This window comes from Thalassophryne amazonica, chromosome 9 (assembly GCF_902500255.1).
Source record: "Thalassophryne amazonica chromosome 9, fThaAma1.1, whole genome shotgun sequence".
NCBI classification, from domain to species: Eukaryota; Metazoa; Chordata; class Actinopteri; order Batrachoidiformes; family Batrachoididae; genus Thalassophryne; species Thalassophryne amazonica.
The window spans coordinates 70,722,089-70,748,870 of NC_047111.1; the positions used below are offsets into that span (position 1 = coordinate 70,722,089).

General features: G+C 39.9%; 1 protein-coding gene across 1 annotated transcript in view; it reads left to right on the forward strand.

Annotated features, from left to right (window-relative positions):
• The window catches only part of smpd1 (sphingomyelin phosphodiesterase 1), a 28,866-nt gene extending 6,151 nt beyond the window's left edge, over positions 1-22,715 (forward strand). The window contains exons 2-8 of the mRNA XM_034178341.1: positions 2,296-2,616; positions 4,648-4,928; positions 6,284-6,457; positions 12,766-12,937; positions 15,576-15,652; positions 20,082-20,227; positions 20,739-22,715. Of these exons, the coding sequence (XP_034034232.1) occupies positions 2,296-2,616; positions 4,648-4,928; positions 6,284-6,457; positions 12,766-12,937; positions 15,576-15,652; positions 20,082-20,227; positions 20,739-21,160 (1,593 nt within the window). The 3' untranslated portion in view covers positions 21,161-22,715. The remainder of the gene's footprint in view (positions 1-2,295; positions 2,617-4,647; positions 4,929-6,283; positions 6,458-12,765; positions 12,938-15,575; positions 15,653-20,081; positions 20,228-20,738) is intronic.
• Positions 22,716-26,782: the final 4,067 nt, after the last annotated feature.

A 26,782-nucleotide genomic window follows, 5' to 3' on the forward strand; every position in this document is an offset into this window, starting at 1 on the left:
GTGAATAGCCGGTTTAAGATCATTTTGGAACTTGGCGTGTTGCTTTCTCCGCTGTCTGCTTACAGCACTGTAAATTGACAACATTTGTGTTATAGTCTGATTTAACTTTGATAGATGTCATTAGTGTACATACGCCTGCAAAAGCTTCAACATATTTTATAATGCACTTTTAAAATTCCACTCTCAGAAGATCTGCCTTAAATCTTTAATGGAACGTATTGTCAACCAGATACAAGTGGTACATCAGCTCTCATAAGTCCCATGCCCCACCACTTATATATAAGGTAATACTGTGACTAATGTCCACCGCTGGACTAATAGTATTGCACACCGGGCATTTGCCCGCTGGCCTGATGGCCTACTGGCCTGCGCATTTTTTTTTTTTAACGAAGTAAAGCGAGCTGTGAGCTTTTCATCCGCATTTTTTTTTTTTTTTTTTTTTTTTTTTTTTTGTAGCAGCTACGACTCGTCACCTTTTAAAGCGCGGTGACAACAGCACACCTGCACTGAGCTTTACAAAGACATTTTATGCTTTTTTTCCTCCTTTATTTAGAGCTGAGTTGAGCCGCTCCGTATCTGCACGTTAAAACAGCTGATCCTCCGCGACGCGTCAACAACTAACACTATTTTCCACTCAAATGCACCTAAACTCTCTTTCTGGGGAGCGCATGATGTGAAAATGCAATAAAACTTTCTGACCTGTAAATCTGGTCATGTTTTCTGCATAAATAAATGTTATCCATTCTTTGTGCTCAAACGCCAAAGCAGGGGCGAATCCAGATGGAATGGGGGGCGTGGGGCAAGGATGCCCCCCCCCCCCTCACAACACCCCTAGATTAAAGGTCCAGTTTTGAAGCCTTTTTTTACTAGAACTACTAATACTACTTAAAATAATAATAATAATTTCGACAAGTAAAATGGTTAGAGAAAATTTAAATGTTAGAAAAATGTTAGAATTTAATAGTTACATTTATTAACAATGTAGGTTAGAAATTACAAGTTCTACTGTTACAGTGCTGTCAACAGTTAAATATGAGGTCAAGAAAGAGGTCTTTATTTTACTTTTTATAAAACAAGTATATATTTTCATTGAAGTCAAGAAAGGGTGACTATAAAATGAGGCGGGGACCACTACAACCATGACGGTAAGTGAAGGTTAACTTCAGCTATTAATTGATGAACAGCAACCTAACTTGTTCATAAATCAGACATCTGTGTGTGAGAGAGACTGATCTTCTGGTCCGAAGTAAAGTGCTGTCTAACTGGGTCACTCAGTTATGAATTAAGGTTGGATATTATTTTCGTTCGTGCTAACTCTGCCAGTCACGTAACCTAGCCTAGCAATGTAACCTGTGTAAGTGGTGTGCATGGCTAGCTACCATGCTGTCGCCGCCAGGTTGTTTCTTTATTCTTTATTCTATTTGTGTGACGGTCGTGCGTCGGTCATACAAAGTATGCTGTTTTGCACAGTCTGCGGTGCGGTGGCGTGGTATAACGGTGTCCCTGTCTAAAATGTATTTTCCCAAGTCCTGGCATAATTTCACATACCTAACATTTTACTTTAAATTGAGTCATTCTCTAAGTTGATTAGCAACACAAATTGGTAATAAAAGAAATCCTTGATGTTACTTGTAGCTTGTAGTGAGATAGACAACTGTCTCCATCTTGTGGCCTTTTTATGTATTGCAGTTTCAAAGGTTCAACCTTTGTATCCAGTGATTGGTCCAGTCATCCAGTCATTTCTTGCTTTATATGATGAATTGTATCACACAAGTAATTGTCACAGCAGGCTTAATTTTTTTCCCCTTCGATACCTGGTGGTGGCCTGGTCTTGGTTAAAAATGTCCGGCCTGAAAAATTTCCCCAGTCCAGCCCTGCTAATGTCACATGTTACTTGATGTTATGTCAGTTTTCATGCATAACAGAAAAAGGCTTGGTTCCTGTACTGTGCTGGAAAGTCTTTGTTCTTTTGTGTCACTTGGATTTTATTGCTGATCCTGCAAACAAATGCTGATGAAAACTCTATCACATGATGTTTTATTGACCTTAAAGTACTGCTGTCCAACAGCTGCAGAATGCTGGCTTCAGAAGCATCATTAAATGAACCACATTCTTTGTTCAAATCCAGTGTCTTATTACTCCATTACACTGTTTGGAAATATCATGAATAAAGCAGTTGCAGTATGTTTGGTGGTTTTGGTGACCCACCTTACTGACACTTTTCCCACCGCCAGTCTTCACATTATTAATCTCTGCTCCTGTGGTCCTGTTCTGCCTCTTTGTTTCCTCTGTTAGAGTGAAACAAATGAAGAGCGAGTGGCACACGCGGTAGCTGAGGTGTGCATCCGTCTACACCTGGCTGAGGAGCAGGTGTGCCATGATGTAGCAGAGTTGTTCAGGGATGATGTCATCTGGGTCCTGCAAGAGTCTGTCCTGTGGCCCACTGAAGCCTGTGCCGTGCTGGTGGACCCATCTTGTGGTAAATTTGACATCTATGCACCCTGGAATGTCACGCTGCCAAAGACACCTAAGCCACCCATTACACCACCTTCTCCACCCCCACCTGGTTCTCCTCAGAGCAGGGTACTGTTCCTGACAGATATCCACTGGGATCAGGTGAGTTTAATTTCGCTCAAGTAATGTTAGGGCAGATTTAAGATTTCTTTTGACACCTTCTTTCTTTCTTTGTAAATATGGGATGGACTGAAACATTTAGCCTCAAGCATGCATATTAAAGTTTTCTCAATTGCTTTGGTTCACTTCTTGAAACCTAATGATTTTCAAAGATATAGTAAAGATGCAACAATTAACAGATACAAACTGATTACAAGTAAGTTGCCCGTAAGTGCAAAGGACGCAACTGCAAGTAGATTTTTGGCTGTCAATCCATCTTATTTTCACCTCAGTTAACTTCTCTACAATCGTGAGGCTTGCCGCACATTTGAGCACTTTTTGTCGTCATCTAGTGGGCGATGTGAGCCTTTTGAGGGCTTCTGGGACATTTCCTACTTGAAACCCAAATTCATTAAAAAAAATAAAAGGCAATCTAGAAATGTTATGAACGCATGATTTTTTTTTTTTTTTTTACGAGCGCAGTGCTTTGACTTCAAAGTATTAAGGTATAAAATTATGAGAGTTTTACAGTCTTGAAACATTATGGAAAGGATAGAATTTCTCCTGACAACTACAGCCTACAGTTGTAAATAAAATAATAGATATGACTTTATTGATACACTCTATCGACTCCTGAATCGATCTAAATGTATGTAAATGTTATGAATTGGTTGCGATATGTTGATTCCTCTGTGTCTCCAAACTTTTGCAAAAGTTTAAAAGTTGGTGCTTGGCTGTCATGAGACTGATCACAGGAATGTTAACTTTCTCTGATTTAACAAAAAAAAAAAAAATACATAAATGTACCTGTTTAAACATTATGTTCAGTTCACAGTTTGGTAATACCATCATAACAGTTCAGCCCAAGAATATTTGTGCTATGCTTAGCTGGCTTCTTCTCCTGGACTACCTTTGTGCTGCACTTTTTGCTGCTGTGGGCTGTGCTGCCCCCATTGGTGAATAATAGGCAAGCAGAGGCAACACCAACGTGCTACTGCACAGTAGTAAAAACCTGAAGAAGGTTTTTGAAATATGTATTTGAAAATTAGCAATGCCACTTTGGACTTACTGTAATGTATCTTGGACAATGACTGTCTACATTAAACAAAGAACTGTATGGGATTGCATCCTGTCACATTGACTTGCTCATGACTATTGCTGTATCATAGTTATAAGTATTGGTCCTGAATCTTATCATAGCTCATGTATATAGATACCTGCAGTATTATTTTATAAGGGAGAAATGCTCACCCCTAATAAGCATGAAATTATCAGAAATGATTTGTCAGAACAGCACAATACCATATTTGATCAACAAAAGGCAAGACGTCATCCAAAACCCATGGCTTAGTTTTTGTAATTAAATTATTTTGCCAATAAATTAACGCTATCAAAATGACATGTTCTGTTGACGCCATTTAAAGCAAGTGGTTAAAATGTTTAGTTGTTTTGCTACTATCATAATAAGGATATTTCAGTGTATGTGCTGGGGATGTGTCACATACCATCTTACATTATACATCTGAAGTCATTTTGATGATTGGAAAACTCTTGAAGAGCAACAAGTAGTCCAGTTGAGTAGTGTAAACTTCTGGATATAACCTACCAGATGACTGAGAACCTTCACAGTTAGATTTAAGTTGCATTTGAGGATACATATTAGGGTTCGATTCTAGGTGTGAGCATTCAGATACATATGTCCTTGGATAAGACGTTTAATTTGCATTGCCTTTGTCCACCAGGCTGTCATTGGGTACCGGTCTTGGCTGTCGAAATAATCTGTGATGGACTGGTTTTCTGTCCAGGGGGAGTTAAGGAGTCGTATGCACTTCATGCTACAGTATCCAGAGATAAGCGCTAGTCCACTGGGCCACAGGGCCTGTATAGGATGAACTAATAGCAGTTAAGAAAAACTGTAAAACATGTTTTATTTTAACCGAAAAAAAAAAAACAGTTCAAGGAATGGCTGTTTTAGTTGCCTAAGTTTCTTTTCTTCTTTGTCGTGATTTTAAACATAGTTTCCTCCACTGACAGGAGTATGAAATGAGCAGCAGGGCGGACTGTAAGGATCCTCTGTGCTGTCGTAAAAGCTCAGGCTATCCAAACTGGCGGCAAAGAGAGGCTGGGTACTGGGGAACCTACAGTAAGTGTGATCTGCCATTGTGGACAGTGGAGAATCTACTGGAGAATGCTGCAAAGGCTGGCCCCTGGGACTGGGTCTACTGGACTGGAGACATACCAGCACACAATGTGTGGTCTCAGACCAGGAAACAACAGCTGTCTGAGCTCACAGTCATCTCCAGGCTTATCCACAAGTAATTTTTCTACACAGTTACCCTGAAAGTTTGTTTTTCCATAAGATGTATTGAATAACAAAAGTGAACAGAACCCCAGAAACAAATTGCACAGGGAGATTTTTAGGCTTGCATATAGTATATTGACATTTTGTAGCATCCCTTATACTGTGTATTGTCAAAGAGAATGCATGAATACTGGGACAAAACTGCCCAATTGTTACAAACATGTTTATATCTTGAATAATGTTCTTATTTGTGTATTCCAAACATTCTAAAATTGAGAAGTCACAGTTATAGATACTGGTTGCATGAGTTTACTGAAGGCACCACCACCAGCAACCACAAGGCTGTCTTTTAGCAGAACTGGTAAAGCTTTGTGGTTTCCGCAATCATCATAGTGTAATTTGAGGAACTCTGGCTTGTTCCGCACCCCCTCTGAGGTGTTTGGGCCAATTTCCACAAAACTTGCTGTGGGCATGTAGGCTGGCCCTAGAATTACCCTAAAGTGGTTTGTTTTACAAAAGGTCAAGGCCATTGGGGCCAAAAGAAAAATTTGGTTTATTTGTTTCTTCCCCTTGCTCCTCCAAGGTTGTCTGATTTCCACCAAACTTGATATGTGGATGACAGTCAGTCCCATAATTTCCCTTAAAGGACGTTTGTTTTGGGGAAGGTCAACATCATTGGGACCACATTTGGTATACATACGTAGGGGGGTTCTGGAATTGCACAGGCGAGGTTAAATTGCCAAAAGTCAGTCAATGAGGTAGGTCAAAATTTAAGTTTTTCACTCGGATGGGCACCAAACTAGGCACATACGTACATGGAGGTGGGTTCTGGAATTATTAGGATGGTCACATTTGCCAAAGGTCAGTCATTGGGGCCAAGGCCATGTCTGTCTGTCTGTTGGTTGACCTCCCAGGTCCTTTTATTGATTTCTGGCAAATTTGGTATGTCAGTGAAGAAGGGCCTCAAAATTGGCATTTCAAAAAAAAAAAAAATCATTCATCAAGGAATTTGATTTTTCAACCCAATTTGTACCAAATGTGGCACATACTTTGGTGGATTCCACAACGTCCTTGACAAGGTCAGTCAAAGGTCAGCCATTTGGTGAAACTTTTTATGATCAAACTGCCATCGCCATTATGGTCTTCATGTCCACGGGTACTCTCACTTAGCTACTTAAACATCAACAACTATGTTGCTGAGTATAAACTACTGATGTAAAATATCTTGGGCAACTACTGCAATCCTAATTTTATCCAGAACACGTTTTATTCAGACCACTCCAATAAAACAGTCATTTTTGATTGAGTCAAGTCTGGAATTGGTCTGCAGCTCATAACTTTCCTATCGCCTCTCATTTTTCTTTGCAGACATCTTGGAGCTAATGTGAAAGTTTACCCTGCTGTAGGGAACCATGAGAGTACACCAGTCAACAGCTTTCCTCCACCTTTTGTTCACGGTAACAAATCCTCTGACTGGCTCTACAATACCATGGCGGAGGAATGGGCGCCATGGTTACCAGAGGAGGCTTTGCGTACTTTGAGGTTCTTGATAATTAAATTTATTTTATATTGTATTAGGCCAGTCAGTCCAAAAGTCTGATTTAAATGATGCTGGTAAATAAATTAAACAAATGTGAGTTTATAGGGTGTCTAAAAAAAATGTACCCAAAAGTACTCTGAAATATGAATACCAGGAAATGGTTTTACTGGGAAATAAGTGTTTTTCTCATTTCAGGAACCTTAAAAGTTGTTCTGCAATATATTAAAGTCCAGGGAAAATGCCACAGTTGACCCTAATTCAAAGAACAAAAATCATTGAGTCCTGTGCAACGCATCCTAAAGGCTGACTTGCATCTCTTTCCATACAAAATTCAGTCTGAGTGAACTAACATCCCAGTCTGAAGGCAAAAAGGATTTTAGATCAAGCTGTCCGAGGCTGTTTGTGGAAATAAAGTTATAGAATTGACAGATTGTCAAAATGACAGGCTATTACAGGGTAGAGAAATTTTTGGCCTTTGTCTAGTAGATATTTTCCCCTGCTAGACCGATGTCTAGTTAAAAATCTTGTTGGTCTTGTGATTAAGTGTTCACAAGTCCAATGATTTATTTTCAAACTTGTGCCTTAAATAGCTGAGCCATTCGGAGATCAATCAATTCAATCAATTTTTTTATATAGCGCCAAATCACAACAAACAGTTGCCCCAAGGCGCTTTATATTGTAAGGCAGGCCATACAATAATTATGTAAAACCCCAACGGTCAAAACGACCCCCTGTGAGCAAGCACTTGGCTACAGTGGGAAGGAAAAACTCCCTTTTAACAGGAAGAAACCTCCAGCAGAACCAGGCTCAGGGAGGGGCAGTCTTCTGCTGGGACTGGTTGGGGCTGAGGGAGAGAACCAGGAAAAAGACATGCTGTGGAGGGGAGCAGAGATCGATCACTAATGATTAAATGCAGAGTGGTGCATACAGAGCAAAAAGAGAAAGAAACAGTGCATCATGGGAACCCCCCAGCAGTCTACGTCTATAGCAGCATAACTAAGGGATGGTTCAGGGTCACCTGATCCAGCCCTAACTATAAGCTTTAGCAAAAAGGAAAGTTTTAAGCCTAATCTTAAAAGTAGAGAGGGTGTCTGTCTCCCTGATCTGAATTGGGAGCTGGTTCCACAGGAGAGGAGCCTGAAAGCTGAAGGCTCTGCCTCCCATTCTACTCTTACAAACCCTAGGAACTACAAGTAAGCCTGCAGTCTGAGAGCGAAGCGCTCTATTGGGGTGATATGGTACTACGAGGTCCCTAAGATAAGATGGGACCTGATTATTCAAAACCTTATAAGTAAGAAGAAGAATTTTAAATTCTATTCTAGAATTAACAGGAAGCCAATGAAGAGAGGCCAATATGGGTGAGATATGCTCTCTCCTTCTAGTCCCCGTCAGTACTCTAGCTGCAGCATTTTGAATTAACTGAAGGCTTTTTTAGGGAACTTTTAGGACAACCTGATAATAAAGAATTACAATAGTCCAGCCTAGAGGAAATAAATGCATGAATTAGTTTTTCAGCATCACTCTGAGACAAGACCTTTCTGATTTTAGAGATATTGCGTAAATGCAAAAAAGCAGTCCTACATATTTGTTTAATATGCGCTTTGAATGACATATCCTGATCAAAAATGACTCCAAGATTTCTCACAGTATTACTAGAGGTCAGGGTAATGCCATCCAGAGTAAGGATCTGGTTAGACACCATGTTTCTAAGATTTGTGGGGCCAAGTACAATAACTTCAGTTTTATCTGAGTTTAAAAGCAGGAAATTAGAGGTCATCCATGTCTTTATGTCTGTAAGACAATCCTGCAGTTTAGCTAATTGGTGTGTGTCCTCTGGCTTCATGGATAGATAAAGCTGGGTATCATCTGCGTAACAATGAAAATTTAAGCAATACCGTCTAATAATACTGCCTAAGGGAAGCATGTATAAAGTGAATAAAATTGGTCCTAGCACAGAACCTTGAGGAACTCCATAATTAACTTTAGTCTGTGAAGAAGATTCCCCATTTACATGAACAAATTGTAAACTATTAGACAAAAATGATTCAAACCACCGCAGCGCAGTGCATTTAATACCTATGGCATGCTCTAATCTCTGTAATAAAATTTTATGGTCAACAGTATCAAAAGCAGCACTGAGGTCTAACAGAACAAGCACAGAGATGAGTCCACTGTCCGAGGCCATAAGAAGATCATTTGTAACCTTCACTAATGCTGTTTCTGTACTATGATTAATTCTAAAACCTGACTGAAACTCTTCAAATAGACCATTCCTCTGCAGATGATCAGTTAGCTGTTTTACAACTACCCTTTCAAGAATTTTTGAGAGAAAAGGAAGGTTGGAGATTGGCCTATAATTAGCTAAGATAGCTGGGTCAAGTGATGGCTTTTTAAGTAATGGTTTAATTACTGCCACCTTAAAAGCCTGTGGTACATAGCCAACTAACAAAGATAGATTGATCATATTTAAGATCAAAGCATTAAATAATGGTAGGGCTTCCTTGAGCAGCCTGGTAGGAATGGGGTCTAATAAACATGTTGATGGTTTGGATGAAGTAACTAATGAAAATAACTCAGACAGAACAATCGGAGAGAAAGAGTCTAACCAAATACCGGCATCACTGAAAGCAGCCAAAGATAACGATACGTCTTTGGGATGGTTATGAGTAATTTTTTCTCTAATAGTTACAATTTTGTTAGCAAAGAAAGTCATGAAGTCATTACTAGTTAAAGTTAATGGAATACTCAGCTCAATAGAGCTCTGACTCTTTGTCAGCCTGGCTACAGTGCTGAAAAGAAACCTGGGGTTGTTCTTATTTTCTTCAATTAGTGATGAGTAGAAAGATGTCCTAGCTTTACGGAGGGCTTTTTTATAGAGCAACAGACTCTTTTTCCAGGCTAAGTGAAGATCTTCTAAATTAGTGAGACGCCATTTCCTCTCCAACTTACGGGTTATCTGCTTTAAGCTACGAGTTTGTGAGTTATACCACGGAGTCAGGCACTTCTGATTTAAAGCTCTCTTTTTTAGAGGAGCTACAGCATCCAAAGTTGTCTTCAATGAGGATGTAAAACTATTGGCGAGATACTCTATCTCACTTACAGAGTTTAGGTAGCTACTCTGCACTGTGTTGGTATATGGCATTAGAGAACATAAAGAAGGAATCATATCCTTAAACCTAGTTACAGCGCTTTCTGAAAGACTTCTAGTGTAATGAAACTTATTCCCCACTGCTGGGTAGTCCATCAGAGTAAATGTAAATGTTATTAAGAAATGATCAGACAGAAGGGAGTTTTCAGGGAATACTGTTAAGTCTTCTATTTCCATACCATAAGTCAGAACAAGATCTAAGATATGATTAAAGTGGTGGGTGGACTCATTTACTTTTTGAGCAAAGCCAATAGAGTCTAATAATAGATTAAATGCAGTGTTGAGGCTGTCATTCTCAGCATCTGTGTGGATGTTAAAATCGCCCACTATAATTATCTTATCTGAGCTAAGCACTAAGTCAGACAAAAGGTCTGAAAATTCACAGAGAAACTCACAGTAACGACCAGGTGGACGATAGATAATAACAAATAAAACTGGTTTTTGGGACTTCCAATTTGGATGGACAAGACTAAGAGTCAAGCTTTCAATTGAATTAAAGCTCTGTCTGGGTTTTTGATTAATTAATAAGCTGGAATGGAAGATTGCTGCTAATCCTCCGCCACGGCCCGTGCTACGAGCATTCTGACAGTTAGTGTGACTCGGGGGTGTTGACTCATTTAAACTAACATATTCATCCTGCTGTAACCAGGTTTCTGTAAGGCAGAATAAATCAATATGTTGATCAATTATTATATCATTTACCAACAGGGACTTAGAAGAGAGAGACCTAATGTTTAATAGACCACATTTAACTGTTTTAGTCTGTGGTGCAGTTGAAGGTGCTATATTATTTTTTCTTTTTGAATTTTTATGCTTAAATAGATTTTTGCTGGTTATTGGTAGTCTGGGAGCAGGCACCGTCTCTACGGGGGTGGGGTAATGAGGGGATGGCAGGGGGAGAGAAGCTGCAGAGAGGTATGTAAGACTACAACTCTGCTTCCTGGTCCCAACCCTGGATAGTCACGGTTTGGAGGATTTAAGAAAATTGGCCAGATTTCTAGAAATGAGAGCTGCTCCATCCAAAGTGGGATGGATGCCGTCTCTCCTAACACATGCAAGGAGAGGGGAGGAGGAGGGTGCTGAACGGAATAGTGTCTCAATGCGCAAGTTCTCACATTAATGAGGTGAGAACTCTGAACTTTAATAAGCTTTTATTTTTTTTTAAGTATTTATTTTAGATTGTGAGTTAATGTAGGTGTTTTATGTTCAAGCACAAAATGTGACTGAGGAGGAGAAAAACAGGATGAATTCCATCATCACTCTAAAGTGTACTGCAGTCAGAATAAAAATACAAGCTGCTAATTTATATTATTTTTCAAAGTTATTAGGCTGCAGCTATATGTTTTATTTTATTTCAAACGTAACGTACCTCTTATTTTATTCTTATTTTCAAAAACATGGGGAGTCAAATCAGCTTGCATTGTCCTGTTCAGTTTATATCAACGTTTTCCTGCACATGTCCATGTATTTTTTCCTGCTTTATAAGAGTTTGGTGTTTACATTCGTTCTACAAAGGTTTAAAGAACAATAAGATGGTAACACTTTGCTTTATAGCAGTTCTGTAATTTCAGAAATGCAACAGAAAACAACCACAAATCAGAAAAAGTTGGGATTGTATGTAAAGTGAAGATAAAAATAAAAATGTTGCATTATTCCCAGTTTCTCCATTCACACCCACAGAAGCCAAAAGTTCTTACAGAGTTGTGTCTTGGTGGCTTCCCTCACTTGTTTCCTTCCAGCATGGACATTTAGTTTTTGAGAACTGCCTACCTGACACAGATTTACCATAAAGTACCACACTGTTTGCATTTCTGAATGATTGATGTAAATGAAGTCAGTGACTTGGAAATGTTCATGTATTCATCCCCTGACATTTCTCAAGAAAACTGGCTGTAAAAATGATTAATAATTAATTCTTACATTTACAGGCCCTGTCTCAACCTTTTTTTATTTTGGAAAAAGCTGCAGGCCTTAAATGTAGGAATGGATATATATATTAACAAATAAAATAAAGCTGACCACACAAAACATGAAATGTGTAGGTGTCACACAGTCTGCAGTAAATATTAGTCAAAGTAAATGTCCAGGATATTATCTCCCCCGACCATCACCACATATTTCATATCATCCAAACTTTTTCTGATTTAGAGTTATAAAATAAACAAACAAACTTTACATACTTTCAACACAAAATGAAACATTCTGTCATGTGATAGATTTACAAATACAATATGATTGAATTCATGCGCATGATTGATGAATAATGCTACGCTACAGGTTTCGCCGTCGGACGCTCTGACCTTCCAAACACCTGGGGACACTACCTCAGATCAGGAGGACCAGTACCAAAATTAGTGCTACTGGTCCTGACCAGTGGGCTCAAAAATCTTTCTCTAACCCTGTTTTAATTTGAGGCCTCGAAGACACATGCAAAGTCAAAATCAACAGCAGGATTTTGAATAAGTGTGTCTCCAAAGCAGCTCTGAAAGTGCTCTTTTGCCAGGAATTAAAACTGTTTTCAGCTTTTCCAACAAAAGCTCTGGTTGAAGAATAAATGTTATCACAGTCTTGGCTGTGGAGGAAAAGGAGTATCGTCAGGCAGAGACGGTGTGTTTTATCAGTCCAGCTGCAAGGCTACATAAAGACATTTAATAGACTTTAGATGAAAATGTTTTAGGCAGGCTATCTGCAAGGCAAAAATTAATAATTTTACATCACACCAGCAAATGGCAAGGAGACTTGAATTTGCTAGGTTGTTTTCCGGAAAACTGGAGACGGATATTTTTTTCTTAGGAAACTTCAGTACGAGGAGGTTACATTGACCATGATAAAGGATTAAACGTCAAAAAGGAAAGCGTGAACTAAAAACTGTGCATTGGGGAGAAAAATTACATGCTTCGGCCACATGGTCATGCAGAAAATGTCTGATAATGATTGGTTTTTCTGTACTGTTAAAATACTTTTGGGAACATTTTTTTTAAGACACCCTATATGTCATGTCTTCTCTTACAGTGTTGTTGAGTAAAGTTGCTGTGCTATTGGGAAGAAACAGAAGTAGTCAAGTCCCTAATGTTGTGCAGGAAGTTTTTTGTTTTGTTTTTGTTACGTGGCCCCAAGAATCTGTCCACTTCTGATTTTTAAGGTCCTCATCTATAATTTCAGATATGGAGGGTTTTATACAGTGACGATTCAGCCTGGCCTTAGGGTTGTCTCTCTCAACATGAACTTTTGTGCCCGAGAAAACTTCTGGCTGATGGTGAACTCGACTGATCCTGCTAACCAGCTGCAGTGGCTTGTGCATGTTCTCCAAACTAGTGAGGACAAGGGTGAGAAAGTGAGTACAGCAGTGAATGGACTGGCATGCTTAACATAAAAAAAATTATTATAAAGCTGGAAGGGGTAGCTTTCCAGCTCCTTTCTGTGCATTGGAATATGGAGGTTTTCCAGAAAATGCTCGATTTGAAGGGTACTGCTCTTTATGCCAGGCATATGACAACATTATGGGCCCCACAGAATTACAAGGGATTCCCAAAGTATGTCATATTTCACAAAGGAAATGAAGAATTTTGGAACATGTTGAAAGTTTGGCCACAGTTAAAATGACCACGGCACATTGATAGAATATCCCTTTTGATCTCAGACACTCTCAAAGGCAACAGTTCAACAAGTGTGGGGCTGTGGGCCCTGAAGGTACAGGAAGTGGGCCACGAGAAGTCATTAAACTTAAATGCATAGAAGGGTCTTTTATTTTTACCCGAGACCAAAATATGGCCATCAGATATTGAGAAGACCTTGCGTTTGTCTGTCCAGGGTCTTCAAATTCACAGGGAGCATTCTTGGGTCACAGACCTTAGACAAGTTCAAAGATGGCTAACCTTGACATATTCAAAGGGGTCAAAAGGTCACATTCTTTCTACACACTCTTTCATTGATTACATGCTCATACAGCCGAGGGTGTTTAACATTGCGTTATATTCAGTTATGTAATAACGTCTAAAATATTTGATTATTTTTATAATGTAATCAAAATAAAGCCATGGCATTTTTTTTTTTTTTTTTTTTTTTTTTAATTTCATTTATCTGGCCTAATATATATCGGGTGTCCCAAAAAAAATATGTAACATTTTATCAGCAAAGAAAATGGTCAGAACATATTTCTGTGAAATAAATTTATGACTGGATAGAAAGCTGAAAGGTTGGAAGTTTTTCATACCAATGTCAATATTGGCCCTGCATTTTGTCAGTCTAGCATAAAGTCGCTGCACCTGTTTGACACTCTTGGTCTGGTGCCAAAACGCAATAATTTTTGTTCATTGTTGTGTTAATCTTGGCATTTTCCTGAGTCTTGCTTGGCATCAACATAAACTTCAGGGTCTCTGCAAGTAAAAAAGAAACATAAGTGATTATGTTTGTAGCATTTAACGGTCAAAGCGAGTGTTTAAAAAAAAAAAAATCAAAAAAACAAAAAAAAAAAAAATATATATATATATATATATATATATATATATATACGAGGGCTGTCCATAAAGTATAGGTCCTTTTTATTTTTTTCAAAAACTATATGGATTTCATTCATATGTTTTTACATCAGACATGCTTGAGTTTTTCCACGCCTGTCGGTGACGTAATTCGCCTGTGAGCACTCCTTGTGGGAGGAGTCGTCCAGCCCCTCGTCGGAATTCCTTTGTCTGAGAAGTTGCTGAGAGACTGGCGCTTTGTTTGATCAAAATTTTTTCTAAACCTGTGAGACACATCGAAGTGGACACGGTTCGAAAAATTAAGCTAGTTTTCGGTGAAAATTTTAACGGCTGATGAGAGATTTTGAGGTGATACTGTCGCTTTAAGGACTTCCCATGGTGCGAGACGTCCTGCAGTGCTCCCAGCCGCCGTCGTCAGCCTGTTTCAAACTGAAAACCTCCACATTTCAGGCTCTATTGATCCAGGACGTCGTGAGAGAACAGAGAAGTTTCAGAAGAAGTCGGTTTCAGCATTTTATCCGGATATTCCACTGTTAAAGGAGATTTTTTTAATGAAAGACGTGCGGACGGGTCCGCTTGTCGGGACGCAGCCAGCGCGGTGTGGCGGCACAGGAAAAACACCTCCGTGTTGATAACCATTTGTAAAATCCAGGTGGCTTTTGATGGCTTTCAGTGGAGTGAGTATATGAGAAATTGTTTAACAGCTGGACATGTTCCATCTTGTCCTTAAGGCTTCCAACGGAGGTGTTTTTCCTCCGTTGCCCGCATGCCCGCAAAACTTACGCATGCGCACGACGGTTCAAGCTTGGCTGATGCAATCACACGTGATTCAAATCCATATGGTTTTTGAATAAAATAAAAAGGTCCGATACTTTTTGGACAGACCTCGTATTTGTGAAATTGAGACTAGGATTTGGGTCATCACTGTGAAAGAAGTCGGAGGGCATGACTGGCTTTTTCTGTGGAGTAAATGTGTGTGTGAAATGAATCACCAGCTTTCACTCTCCATTTTATAAAGCTGATCGTGGCGTTTTTTCTCACCAATTCCATGTTCAGTGTTTTGCTTCCGTCTTTAAAGTAACATTTCAGTGCACTTGTAACTTTGTTCCCTGAAAAAATGAGTCACTTTAAGTCTGCAAATATGTAATGTCTTTAACAAGAACCCTAATTGATTTCCAGTAAACATCCATATATATTTTTATAGTACAGCAGTCAGACAAACAAAGAGAAATACATTGCATTCATCCTAAATAATATGATACTTTGCACAAACTCAGTTAAGTGTAGCCCTTGAGATTATGTGGACTGTCACCACAGGTACATGAAAAGTCAAAACTTACCCTGAAATAGAAGCTTGCCTTTTTGTTGTTGTTAAACAATTTAACAAATTTGCTGCCTTATTCAGGCTCACACCCAGTAATTTCCAGAAAAACTTTATTACTATCATAAAATCTCAAATTATTGTAACTGACTTTTTTATTGGTGTTTATTTAGGTCCATATCATTGGTCACATCCCACCTGGCCTGTGTCTCGGCAGCTGGAGCTGGAACTACTATCACATTGTCAACCGGTAGGTAGCTACACTTCACTGCCTACCCAAACCTGAAGATGTAGAATCCATAATTAAACAGAAGTGAATACGCCCCTGTGCGCTATTACATAAATGTGAAGTGATTCAAAATTGTATCACCTCTGAATTGAATTATGTCCAAGTCCAAAATGAATGTTTTTTTTTTTTTCTTTTAAACTAAATACTTTAAAAATTCATTCATTGATTTTCAGCTGTTTATCCGAGTGCAGGTCACAGTGGCAGCAGAGCAAGCAGCTCATCCCACACTTCCATGTCCTTGGCCAAGGCCTGTAACTCTTCCCGGGAGATCCCAAGGCACTCCCAAGCCAGATGGGAAAAATAATTTCCAGTGTGTCCTGGGTCTTCCCATGGGTCTCCTCCCAGTTGGGCGTGCCTGGAAGACTTCCTTAGGGAGACAAACAGGGAGCACCCTCATGAGATGCCCGAACCACCTCAACTAGCTCCTTTTGATACAAAGAAGTGGCGGCTCTACTCCAAGTCCCTCCCGTGTAATTGAGCTTCTCACCCTGTCCAGGAGCGTAGGATCAGATACCTGGCCGAGGAATCCAATTTATGCCACTTGTATCCACATTGTTATTCTTTCAGTCATTACCTAAAGTTCATGACCACAGGTGAGGATATGAGTGTAAATTGACTGGTAAATTGAGAGCCTCAACTTCCGGCTCAGCTCCTTCTTTACCACAATGGTCTGGTACAATATCCATATGTCGATGGATTGTCCCCCAACCCAGAGGGCACAATCCATCGTTTTCTGACAGAGGACCATGGTATCAGATTTGGAGATCAGGTGCTGATTCTCATCCCTCTGTCAGGTGTCATCCCTCTCAACGAACTATCACCTTATTGTGGTCGAGAGGTTTGTGTGTCCCTATGGACCTGAGAGCTATGTTGTCTGGAGCTTTCATGCTCCTTGTAGGGTCTCCCACGGCAAACTGGTCTCAGGCGAAGTGCCAGACCAGTTATGAACCAATCGTTCATAAAGCTACCATGGACAAATGACGCAGAGAAAACATGACCCGGCCCGGAGGAAGCCTAGTCTGGAGCCAGCTCCGGATGGAGGGCCACTCATTGAGCACCTGATGTCCGGGTTTGCCACAGGGCCCTGCCGGGCTCAGCCTGAAAAGGCAACGTGAACTTTCCATCTCCACCCTGTGGGCTCACCACCCGTAGGGAGAATCGCTGAGGTTGGGTGCACTGTCCCATGGGTAGCAGTGAAAGTTGAGGGCCTCGACGGACCAGACCCGTGTGGCACAAGCTAGCTCTGGGGGCATGGAACATCACGTTGCTGTGGGGGAAGGAGCCAGAGCTTGTGCGGGAGGTGGAGCGCTACCAGTTAGAGCTGGTGGGACTAGCCTCCAGACACAGTCTCGACTCTGAAACCACTCTCGTTGATAGCAACACACAACACACAAACCCGAAAGTAATAACAAATCAATAAACCTAAGTCTTCAACTATAGCATGCAATTTTTTCATTCTTGTAATGTCTTTTAAAGCCTACTAACATACCAAGTACATTAATGTCGGGACAGTTGTTCCAGATGTTAACACCTTTGACAGATACACAGTGACTTTTTGCAGTAGTTCGGATCCTTGATTTTTCAAACAATAAAATTCCTCTCAAATTATAACTGGAGTCCCTCAGTTTAAACAGATCCTGGACATGTTGTGGCAGCAGTTTATTTTTAACTTTATACATAATTTGTATTGTAAAGTAATCAACCAAGACCCAGAATTTTAGAATATGTAAACAGGCAAACAATGGATTCGTTGGCTCACAATGTGATTTGTTGCAAATAATTCTTACAGCTTTCTTTTGCAACAAAAATATTGGATTGGTATTAGTTTTATATGTATTTCCCCATACCTCAGTACAGTAGGTCATGTATGGAACGAGCAATGAGTGATATAAAATAGTTAATGAGTGTTGGGAAATTAAATCTTGTGCTTTATGCAGAATTGCAATGGCTTTTGACATTTTGGATTTAACAAAATTAATATGCATTTTCCAGCTCAGTTTATCATCAATAACAACACCAAGAAATTTTGCATCAGTTACAGTTTCAATTTCAATATCATTTAATAATAAATTTCTTCAGGAAATCCTGGACTTTGTTTCCAAATATAATACACTTTGTCTTACCAAAGTGGAGCGATAATTTGTTTGAATCAAACCTTTGTTTAAACTTCTGTAGTTCCTTCTCCATCATGTCCAAGGTTTGTCCCAAGTGATCCCCACTACAAAACACAGTCGTATCATCAGCAAAAAAAATACAACTGACGGACTTGGAAACCAAACATATGTCATTAATATACAGAAGAAACAACAACGGCCCCAGAACTGAACCCTGGGGCACCCCACAAGTAATTTTCATGAGTTCAGATTTTCTGGCATCCCTGTGGAGGATGGGGGAAATGAACCAGAATGGGCAGTGTTCAAAGCTTCCATTGCTGAAGCTGCAGCAGGGAGCTGTGGCCTGAAGGTCTTGGGGGACTCAAAGGCCGGTAATTCTCAAACACCGTGGTGGACACCAGTGGTCAGGGACGCTGCCCGACTGAAGGAGTGCTTCTGATATGTTATCTCAGAGGACTCTGGAGGCAGTTGCAAAGTACTGACAGGTCCGAAGGGCAGCAACCTCTGTTGCGGCTGAGGCAAAGCAGTAGGTGTGGTGGGGGGAGTTTGGAGCAACCATGGAGAAGGACGTTTGGTCAGCACCAAGGTGCTTCTGGAGGACCGTGCGGCACCTCAGTAGAGAAAACTGGGAACCATCCAAGCTGTATACAGTAAGGATGCACTCTGTTGACCGCACCTTCACTCGATCTGCCGTACTGTTGTGACGAAAAGGGAGTTGAGCCAAAAGGGTAAGGTCTACCGGTCAGTCTTCGTTCCTACTCTGACCTATGGTCATGAGGGTTTGGTCATGACCGAAAGAACTAGATCGAGGGTACAAGTGGCCAAAATGGCTGGTGTCTCTCTTATAGATAGGGTGAGGAGCTCCGTCATCTGTGAGGAGCTTGTAGTAGAACCGCTGCTTCTTCGCGTTGAAAAGAGCCAGCTTGTTTGTGCATCTAGTAAGGATGCCTCCTGGCTGGGCTCCTTTCTAGGGAGGTGTTCCAGGTATGTCCCGCTGGGAGGAGGACCCAGGGAAGACCCAGGAGTAGGTGCAGAGATTATAGCTCCACACCGGCCTGGAAACGCCTCAGTATACCCCAGTCAGAGGTGGTTATTGTGGCCTGGGAAAGGAAAGTTTGGTGTCCCCTACTGGAGCTGTTGCCCCACGACCCAATCCTAGATAAGTGGTTGAAGATGAGTGAGTGAATGATTCTTATCCCCGTCGCGTCACAGCTAAGTGCGCATTGGAGGTCACCACCTTATGAAGCCAACAGAACCACATCATCTGCAAAAAGCAGAAATGCAACTCTGATGTCACCAAACGGGATACCCTCTAGTCCCTGACTGTGCCTTGAGGGTCTGGTGGGCTGTTCTTTCGGCAGTGGACGGGCAAATGCCCACATGGACTGACACTCTGTTACTTTAAAAATGTTATGTTGAAAACACAGGCCCCATAGTAGAAACTCAATGCAAAGTTCAATACAAGAATGCAACCTCTTTTGCATCATACATTTAAATCAGTTTCTTTTTTTTAGGACAAGCCAGGAGGAAGACCCAAGAACATTTCCATATCACAAAATATCTTGAGTTCATTTAATCAATCAGTAATGTATAGAAACAGTATAGTAGTGTTGGTAATTTTTCTTAAAAGTGATTAGTAAATTAATCAAACGAGTGAAGAAAGTTTCCAAGACACAAAATTAAGATACAATACTATATTACCTTTTTTTTCCAAAAAAAAATCTTGGTAAGAACCAAATGATTTGCAGTGTGCCAAGATTTAAAAAAAACTTTAGATTTAGAAGTGTTAGATAATTTATCTTGTTTTAAGGGTTAATTTCTAATTTTAAGTGTTCAACATGCTTATTTCCAGATTTAACAAACTTAATTCAAGACATCTTATCCGGTGAAATTATCTGTCCATGCAGCAAGATAATTTCCCTCAGATTTAGTATTCTTATCTTGTTTTTAGACACCCCTTTTTTGCAGTGTGTTAATTCCCCATAACTGTTGCAGTCATCATTTGCAGAACCATCAGCAGTGTTGACTTTGAAAATATAAAGATAGTTCCAGTCATTTAAATCATGTGGTTAATTTGTTACCAGCTACAGTTGTTTCACTTCTTATTTTGCTTCTGTCTGATCAGATGGTTCTGTCAATGTTAGTTAATGTTTCAGGTTTTAAAAGGTCAGTGCCATGCCACAGTTAAAAATTTTAAAGCTGTATCTTGTGACACAGTCAGTGTCTCAAGGCAGCAGACTTTCTCCATGGTCAGCATTCCTCTTGTTGTCTTGCAGATATGAAAGTACAATTACTGGACAGTTTTTTGGCCACACACATAAGGATGAGTTCCAGATGTTTTATGATGAAGACACTATGAGCCGCCCATTGGGAGTGGCTTTCATTGCTCCCAGTGTCACCACCTACATTAATCTGAATCCAGGTGAGTGCGTGAACTGTTTGACTGTGTCCACAATGCAGTGCATCACCGATCAGCTGGTAGAGATAGGCCAGTATAGTACGAAGCACTTCACAAGCTCTTGGAAACCCGGAAGTGGATGATCTATGATGTGGCATTCTGTACGAATGCAAACAAACCACAGCTGTTACTTCAGCAAATATTTATTTTTTCCATTTAAGTTCTGTGTTCTCAGTTGCAAATCAGATCAGTTCCTCAATTTCCTCATGCATTTACTCGTTCGGACATTTGTGCAACTTACACTAATGATGACGCCCGAAGGGCCTCTTAAGAGCAACCGCTAGTACCGCACTGTATTTTGAACCCATTCAACTGAGAGGAGATAAGAGAATAACTGTACAGGTGAAGGGAGGAAAAAAGGTGTGATGTTTACTTGGCTGCGATTGCAATTTGAAGAAAAGTACATGACAAAAATCTGGAAGGGGAATGCAAATTTATTACTGCTCCAGTAGTATGCAAGTGTTTCTCTTTTCAGGTTACCGTGTCTACTTTGTGGATGGCAATTACCAAGGTAGCTCTCGGCAGGTGCTTGACCATGAAACCTACATCCTCAATCTGACTGAGGCCAACGGCATTGCGGGAGCAAAGGGTGCCCATCCAGAACAAAACCCCAAATGGACACTACTATACCGTGCTACTGAGGCCTATGGGCTGCCTAGTACATTACCTTCTGATTGTGACCAGCTGCTCCAGATCTTTATCAAGGATGACCGGATCTTCCAAAAGTTCTGGTACTTGAACCACAAAGGCCATGTATCGGAGCCATGCAAAGAGATCTGCAAAACCAAAACGCTTTGCTTTCTTCGGAGTGGGAGGTATGATGAGCTGATACAGTGTGACCTCTTCAATGGGTTTGGAGGAAACTTGGCCCAAGCTGCCAGGAGAGCCTTATGTTGACCTGAGTTAGTCTAGACCAAAGGAAATGACCAGAATTATAGAACTTGTGCTTGGTAGGTTGTAAGATTTCAGTGTTTCTCCACAGACATTTGATTAAGACAAGCCATGGACTGATTAACTGCTGTCTTGATATTTTAATTCTGTAAAGACTGTTAGATATGTTTATAAATGTTTACTTGGAGAGGGTGTTAGGAATTTATCCTTGATCCATTGTCTCACTGATTTGGACAGCAGTGAGTAAGCAGTTCAACCGTACTGCTTCATGTAGTGGGGACAGTGTTCCCAAATGCATCAAACAATGTTCTGATAACAGACAGAAAGCCCAAAAGTAGAGCTGGCCATCTCTCTGAACTGAATCTTGAATGTTTCTCACTGTCATCTTCAGTCTCTAATAATGTTGGTTTTGCACTTTTCACTCTGTTGGTGGCATTGTGATCACTTTGAAGTCTGTACAAAGATGATTAAGTCTTTCGCATGTGGAAGACATTGGCTGTAATTACCCCCGCCAGTGACGGACGGCGGTTATGTGATTGCCTGCATTTTTTTGCTGGTTCGTTAACAGACTCACAGGCAGTTCTGCATTTCTCTTTGTTTGTCTGACTGCTGCAGTTCTGCATCTATCGTCATAACATTTGGACATACAGTTCAGATAATCCTAGAATAGAGTTTATTTTTCAAGGTCATGCTAAAAGAGAAAATCCTATAATCAGCCATAACGTCAGAACTACTCACCATAGAAACGTCCAAATTAGCTCATATTGTTCCTCTTAGGGAGATGCATTCTGGGTGACCTTGGCCTTCGACCTTGACCTTCAACAATTCAATTACGGTCATCCTGAAAACTTTAGATTCTGTATTTAAATCTGATGCGTGGAAGTGGTGCATTGCGCCTTAGAATACAGTGAGTGAGTCATTTTTGAAGGTCACAGTTCAAATTTCAAGGTCACACAAGACAAAAAAAAATAGCATTATCAATTTTGATCCGACTTCAATTTCACCATTCTGAAGTGCCATTTTGGTCAGTAATCACGTAGAATATTCAAGAAATACCACTTGCAGGAGATTGTTGGCATCACACCAAAACTATTCAGAAAACGTTTGAGCTGACTTGAATTTTACCATTCCGAAGTGCCGTTTTGGTCAATGTTTAGTTGGAATTTGTAAGTGGATCCACTTGCAGGACATTGTTGACTTCATGCCATAACTCTTTCAGAAATGTTTGAGCCGACCAGAATTTTATCTTTTTGAAGTTCCATCTCGGTCAACATTTATTTCATTGTGTGACATCCAAAGTTACTACTCTGTTAGCGGCGGTACTTGCTCTAGTTTCTCAGGTTAGAGCTTTGCAGCCTCTGGTATGTTATTATATTGTATAGCCCATCCTTGGACTCACTGAACATTTAGGTCATTTAAATTGATGCACATCACTGACTGCCTCAGCGAAGATGCCTTGAAACTTCAGTGATGTTGAGGAACAGCATTCCTTATTGATTTATTTTTGTGTCTGCACTTTAATTCATTAAAGTTATGAATAAGTCTGCCCCCCCCCCCCCCCCCCCCCCCCGAAGGAGAAAAAAAAACAATACCAGATGTGTGTAAGTGTAAGATAAGCCATTTAACTTTAATTTTAAAATAAAAACTGATTTAGGACAGTGGTGTGGTTCTTCAACTGCCAGGTTCATACCATCATAAGAATGAGTTGAGAAACACCTTCAGCTTGAAGTTATTACTGAAAATGTTAAACTTGATATGATCACTCTCTTCAGCATTCACAAAGTTTTGAACTTGGAACTGAATGATGACAGATCAAACTGATGCTCTTCCAGTCAACCTCAAATATGCTCTTTGTATTTACCCCAAACACTTTTTTTTTAAAGTTTGTAGGTCATGTATGTAGAACTCATGTATAGATTTCAATGAATGTTTCAAATGGTAGCACACTATAAAAATGTGCATGAAGAAACAGTTCTGCACAAATGTCTTCAAAGGCCAAAAAGTGGAATTTATGTAAAATATGTCAGTTACAGTAGTGTTCAGAATAATAGTAGTGCTATGTGAGTAAAAAGATTAATCCAGGTTTTGAATATATTTCTTATTGTTACATGGGAAACAAGGTACCAGTAGATTCAGTAGATTCTCACAAATCCAACAAGACCAAGCATTCATGATATGCACACTCTTCAGGCTATGAAATTGGGCTATAAGTTAAAGTAGAAAAGGGGGTGTTCACAATAATAGTAGCATCTGCTGTTGATGCTACAAACTCAAAACTATTATGTTCAAACTGTTTTTTTTAGCAATCCTGTGAATCAATAAACTAGTATTTAGTTGTACAAGTATAACCACAGTTTTTCATTTCTTCACATCTGCAAGGCACTAAATTTTGTTGGTTTGGAACCAAGATTTTGCTCGTTTACTAGTGTGCTTGGGGTCATTGTCTTGTTGAAACACCCATTTCAAGGGCATGTCCTCTTCAAGTATTTTGACATATCCAAACTGATCCATTATACCTGGTATGCGATATATAGGCCCAACACCATAGTAGGAGAAACATGCCCATATCATGATGCTTGCACCACCATGCTTCACTGTCTTCACTGTGAACTGTGGCTTGAATTCAGAGTTTGGGGGTCGTCTCACAAACTGTCTGCGGCCCTTGGACCCAAAAAGAACAATTTTACTCTCATCAGTCCACAAAATATTCCTCCATTTCTCTTTAGGCCAGTTGATGTGTTCTTTGGCAAATTGTAACCTCTTCTGCACGTCTTTTATTTAACAGAGGGACTTTGCGGGGGATTCTTGCAAATAAATTAGCTTCACACAGGCGTCTTCTGTCACAGCACTTACAGGTAACTCCAGACTGTCTTTGATCATCCTGGAGCTGATCAATGGGTGAGCCTTTGCCATTCTGGTTGTTATTCTATCCATTTTGATGGTTGTTTTCCGTTTTCTTCCACGCGTCTCTGGCTTTTTAGCCATTTTAAAGCATTGGAGATCATTGTAGATGAACAGCCTATAATTTTTTGCACCTGCGTATAAGTTTTCCCCTCTCCAATCAACTTTTTAATCAAACTACGCTGTTCTTCTGAACAATGTCTTGAATGTCCGGTTTTCCTCAGGCTTTCAAAGAGAAAAGCATGTTCAACAGGTGCTGGCTTCATCCTTAAATAGGGGACACCTGATTCACACCTGTTTGTTCCACAAAATTGACAAACTCACTGACTGAATGCCACACTACTATTATTGTGAACACCCCCTTTTCTTTTCTTTTTTTTTTTTAACTAATGGCCCAATTTCATAGCCTTAAGAGTGTGCATATCATGAATGCTTGGTCTTGTTGGATTTGTGAGAATCTACTGGTACCTTGTTTCCCCATGTAAAAATAAATATACTCAAAACCTGGATTAATCTTTTTAGTCACATAGCACTATTATTTTGAACACTATTGTACATGTGCGGAGGCTAGATACTTTAACACAGTCATTTCATTGCAAAATGTAGTACTGTAAGTCTACTGTAACTCTAATGTATGCAATTCACGGGTACAGCAGTGCTGTATTGATCTTCCCCAGATCAACTTTTTCAGTTGATTCATTCATCAAAGGCACTTTTAAGTCACTAGTACTGTAGTCCTTACTGACCATTTCAGCAATTAGTTTTTTGCAATCGCTTCGCTAACCTCAGACGTTTGTGCTTAGATACAACACTTATAACGGTCAGCACTTGTCACAGTCCAACCAGGTGTTCAAAACCTTGCATTGTGTATTCATATCACGGAAGAAATGATGCACATCTGACTCTGTGGTTCAAATGACTCACCTATCAAGAAATACTGTAGGAACTCTCCTTTAGATCACCCACACACAATATACCAATAGCTTCACTGCAATCCCTTACATTACTGCATAAAACAGTTGATGCATGTTTCAGTAAGGTTATATATTGTGGTTCTAAACAGTAGAGACAGTGAGATCATTGAACAAAATGTGAAATGTCTGAAATATGATCGTAACGGATTTACTTTTAGAATGGCAAAGAAAAATATCCATAATGCCAGAGAAAGTAGCCATAAAACTAATTGAAACAAAACATTTTGATCAACTGTCATGTAAAAAGTGAGCAGTTGTAAACAAAAACAATACTGTAACATTGTTTTGCATTAACACTCTGCTGGAATTGGCCAGAGATATTCATCGACATCACAGTGGACAGTTTCCCTTGCCAGGCATTGGGGGAAAACATCTCCTGGCATGACAAATCCAGGTCTGACATTGGTCTGCCATTTCATCACATGCATCATGCATGGCCTGGAGGAGGGTAGTGTGTTCATGAGGGAGATGATCAGACTTTCCACCTCCATGCTGAGAAGTAGTCCACTATCAGGTTGAGAAAAGGAGAGTATGGGGACAAATACAATGCTGTGACCTGTGGATGAGCACCATATGTGCACCATTTCAGCATGGAATTGTCCCAGACTAGCACATATGTGACTCCCACAGAGCTGCTCTAATTCGTTTATTACCCACTGGTAACGTCAAGTACTGCTTGTCCATCATTATCTATAAACCTGTGTGTTAGGAACCATACTTTATTTTTTTAACCAATGGTGCAGTTACCATTTTGAGTTGTATTTATTGCTAGTTGGATGTCTTTAATGACATGGAGAGACAGTCACATGTGTGTATTCCGTTTTGGAATAGTGATACTTTGATGTTAACTTGTCATTTTGAACAGGTGATTTACAGTCAGTGAACAAATGACCTAAATGTAATGAATATTGTATCCCAGCAACTGAAAAGTGTTTACAGTTTTGAGAACTTGTCTATCTTGATCTGTGTTGAGGTTTGGATCTAGAGCTTTGAAAGTTGTGCAAGGAGTTGTGAGGTTAGCATAGAAGCGATTGCAAAAAAACAAAAACAAAAAAAACTGTAAAATGAATACCTCAGAATGGTTACCTCAAATAAAAGGTGTCATTAGTACCACTTCAGAATTCAGAGTTTGAGCAGCATCTGTCTTAGACTGTACCTTATTCCTAATCTGGTTAAAACTAAATGAAGGTAGGCTGTGGTACAACTACATCTTTCAGATCTTTATGAATAAACTAATCACTCCATATTGCTAACAGAAAGCTGCAGTTAAGCTAAACCATGCACACTGTTTAGCCTAACTGTTTCTCTCTGTGTTCCCCTGTCCAACATTGAAGTTTGTGTCAGACCAACATTTATAAGAGGTATGTAGAACAATATTCATGCCCTTTTCAGAAACTGGGAGACACCAACACTCTTTGAAATGGTAAAAAATTTCTGTCACTCAAATGTATCAGATGTGAAGAGGAAGGCTGGAAGTGAACTCTGCACCAAGTAGAAATTCTTAGTTAAAAAAAAAAAATTCTTCCTCAATCAAGTGTTTCTGGTGTTGGTTGAATCCAACAGTGTTCATTTTTTTTTTTTTTTTTTTTGTGGCACACTGATTATCACTTTGGTTTTTGGGACAAGGTCAGTCTCACTTCACTCACTTTTAATAGTTAAGTGTCACGACTTACAAAAACTGACCACATACTGTGCATTCAGTAAGTATTCACAGCACTTCACTTTTTCCACATTTTATGTTACAGCCTTACAG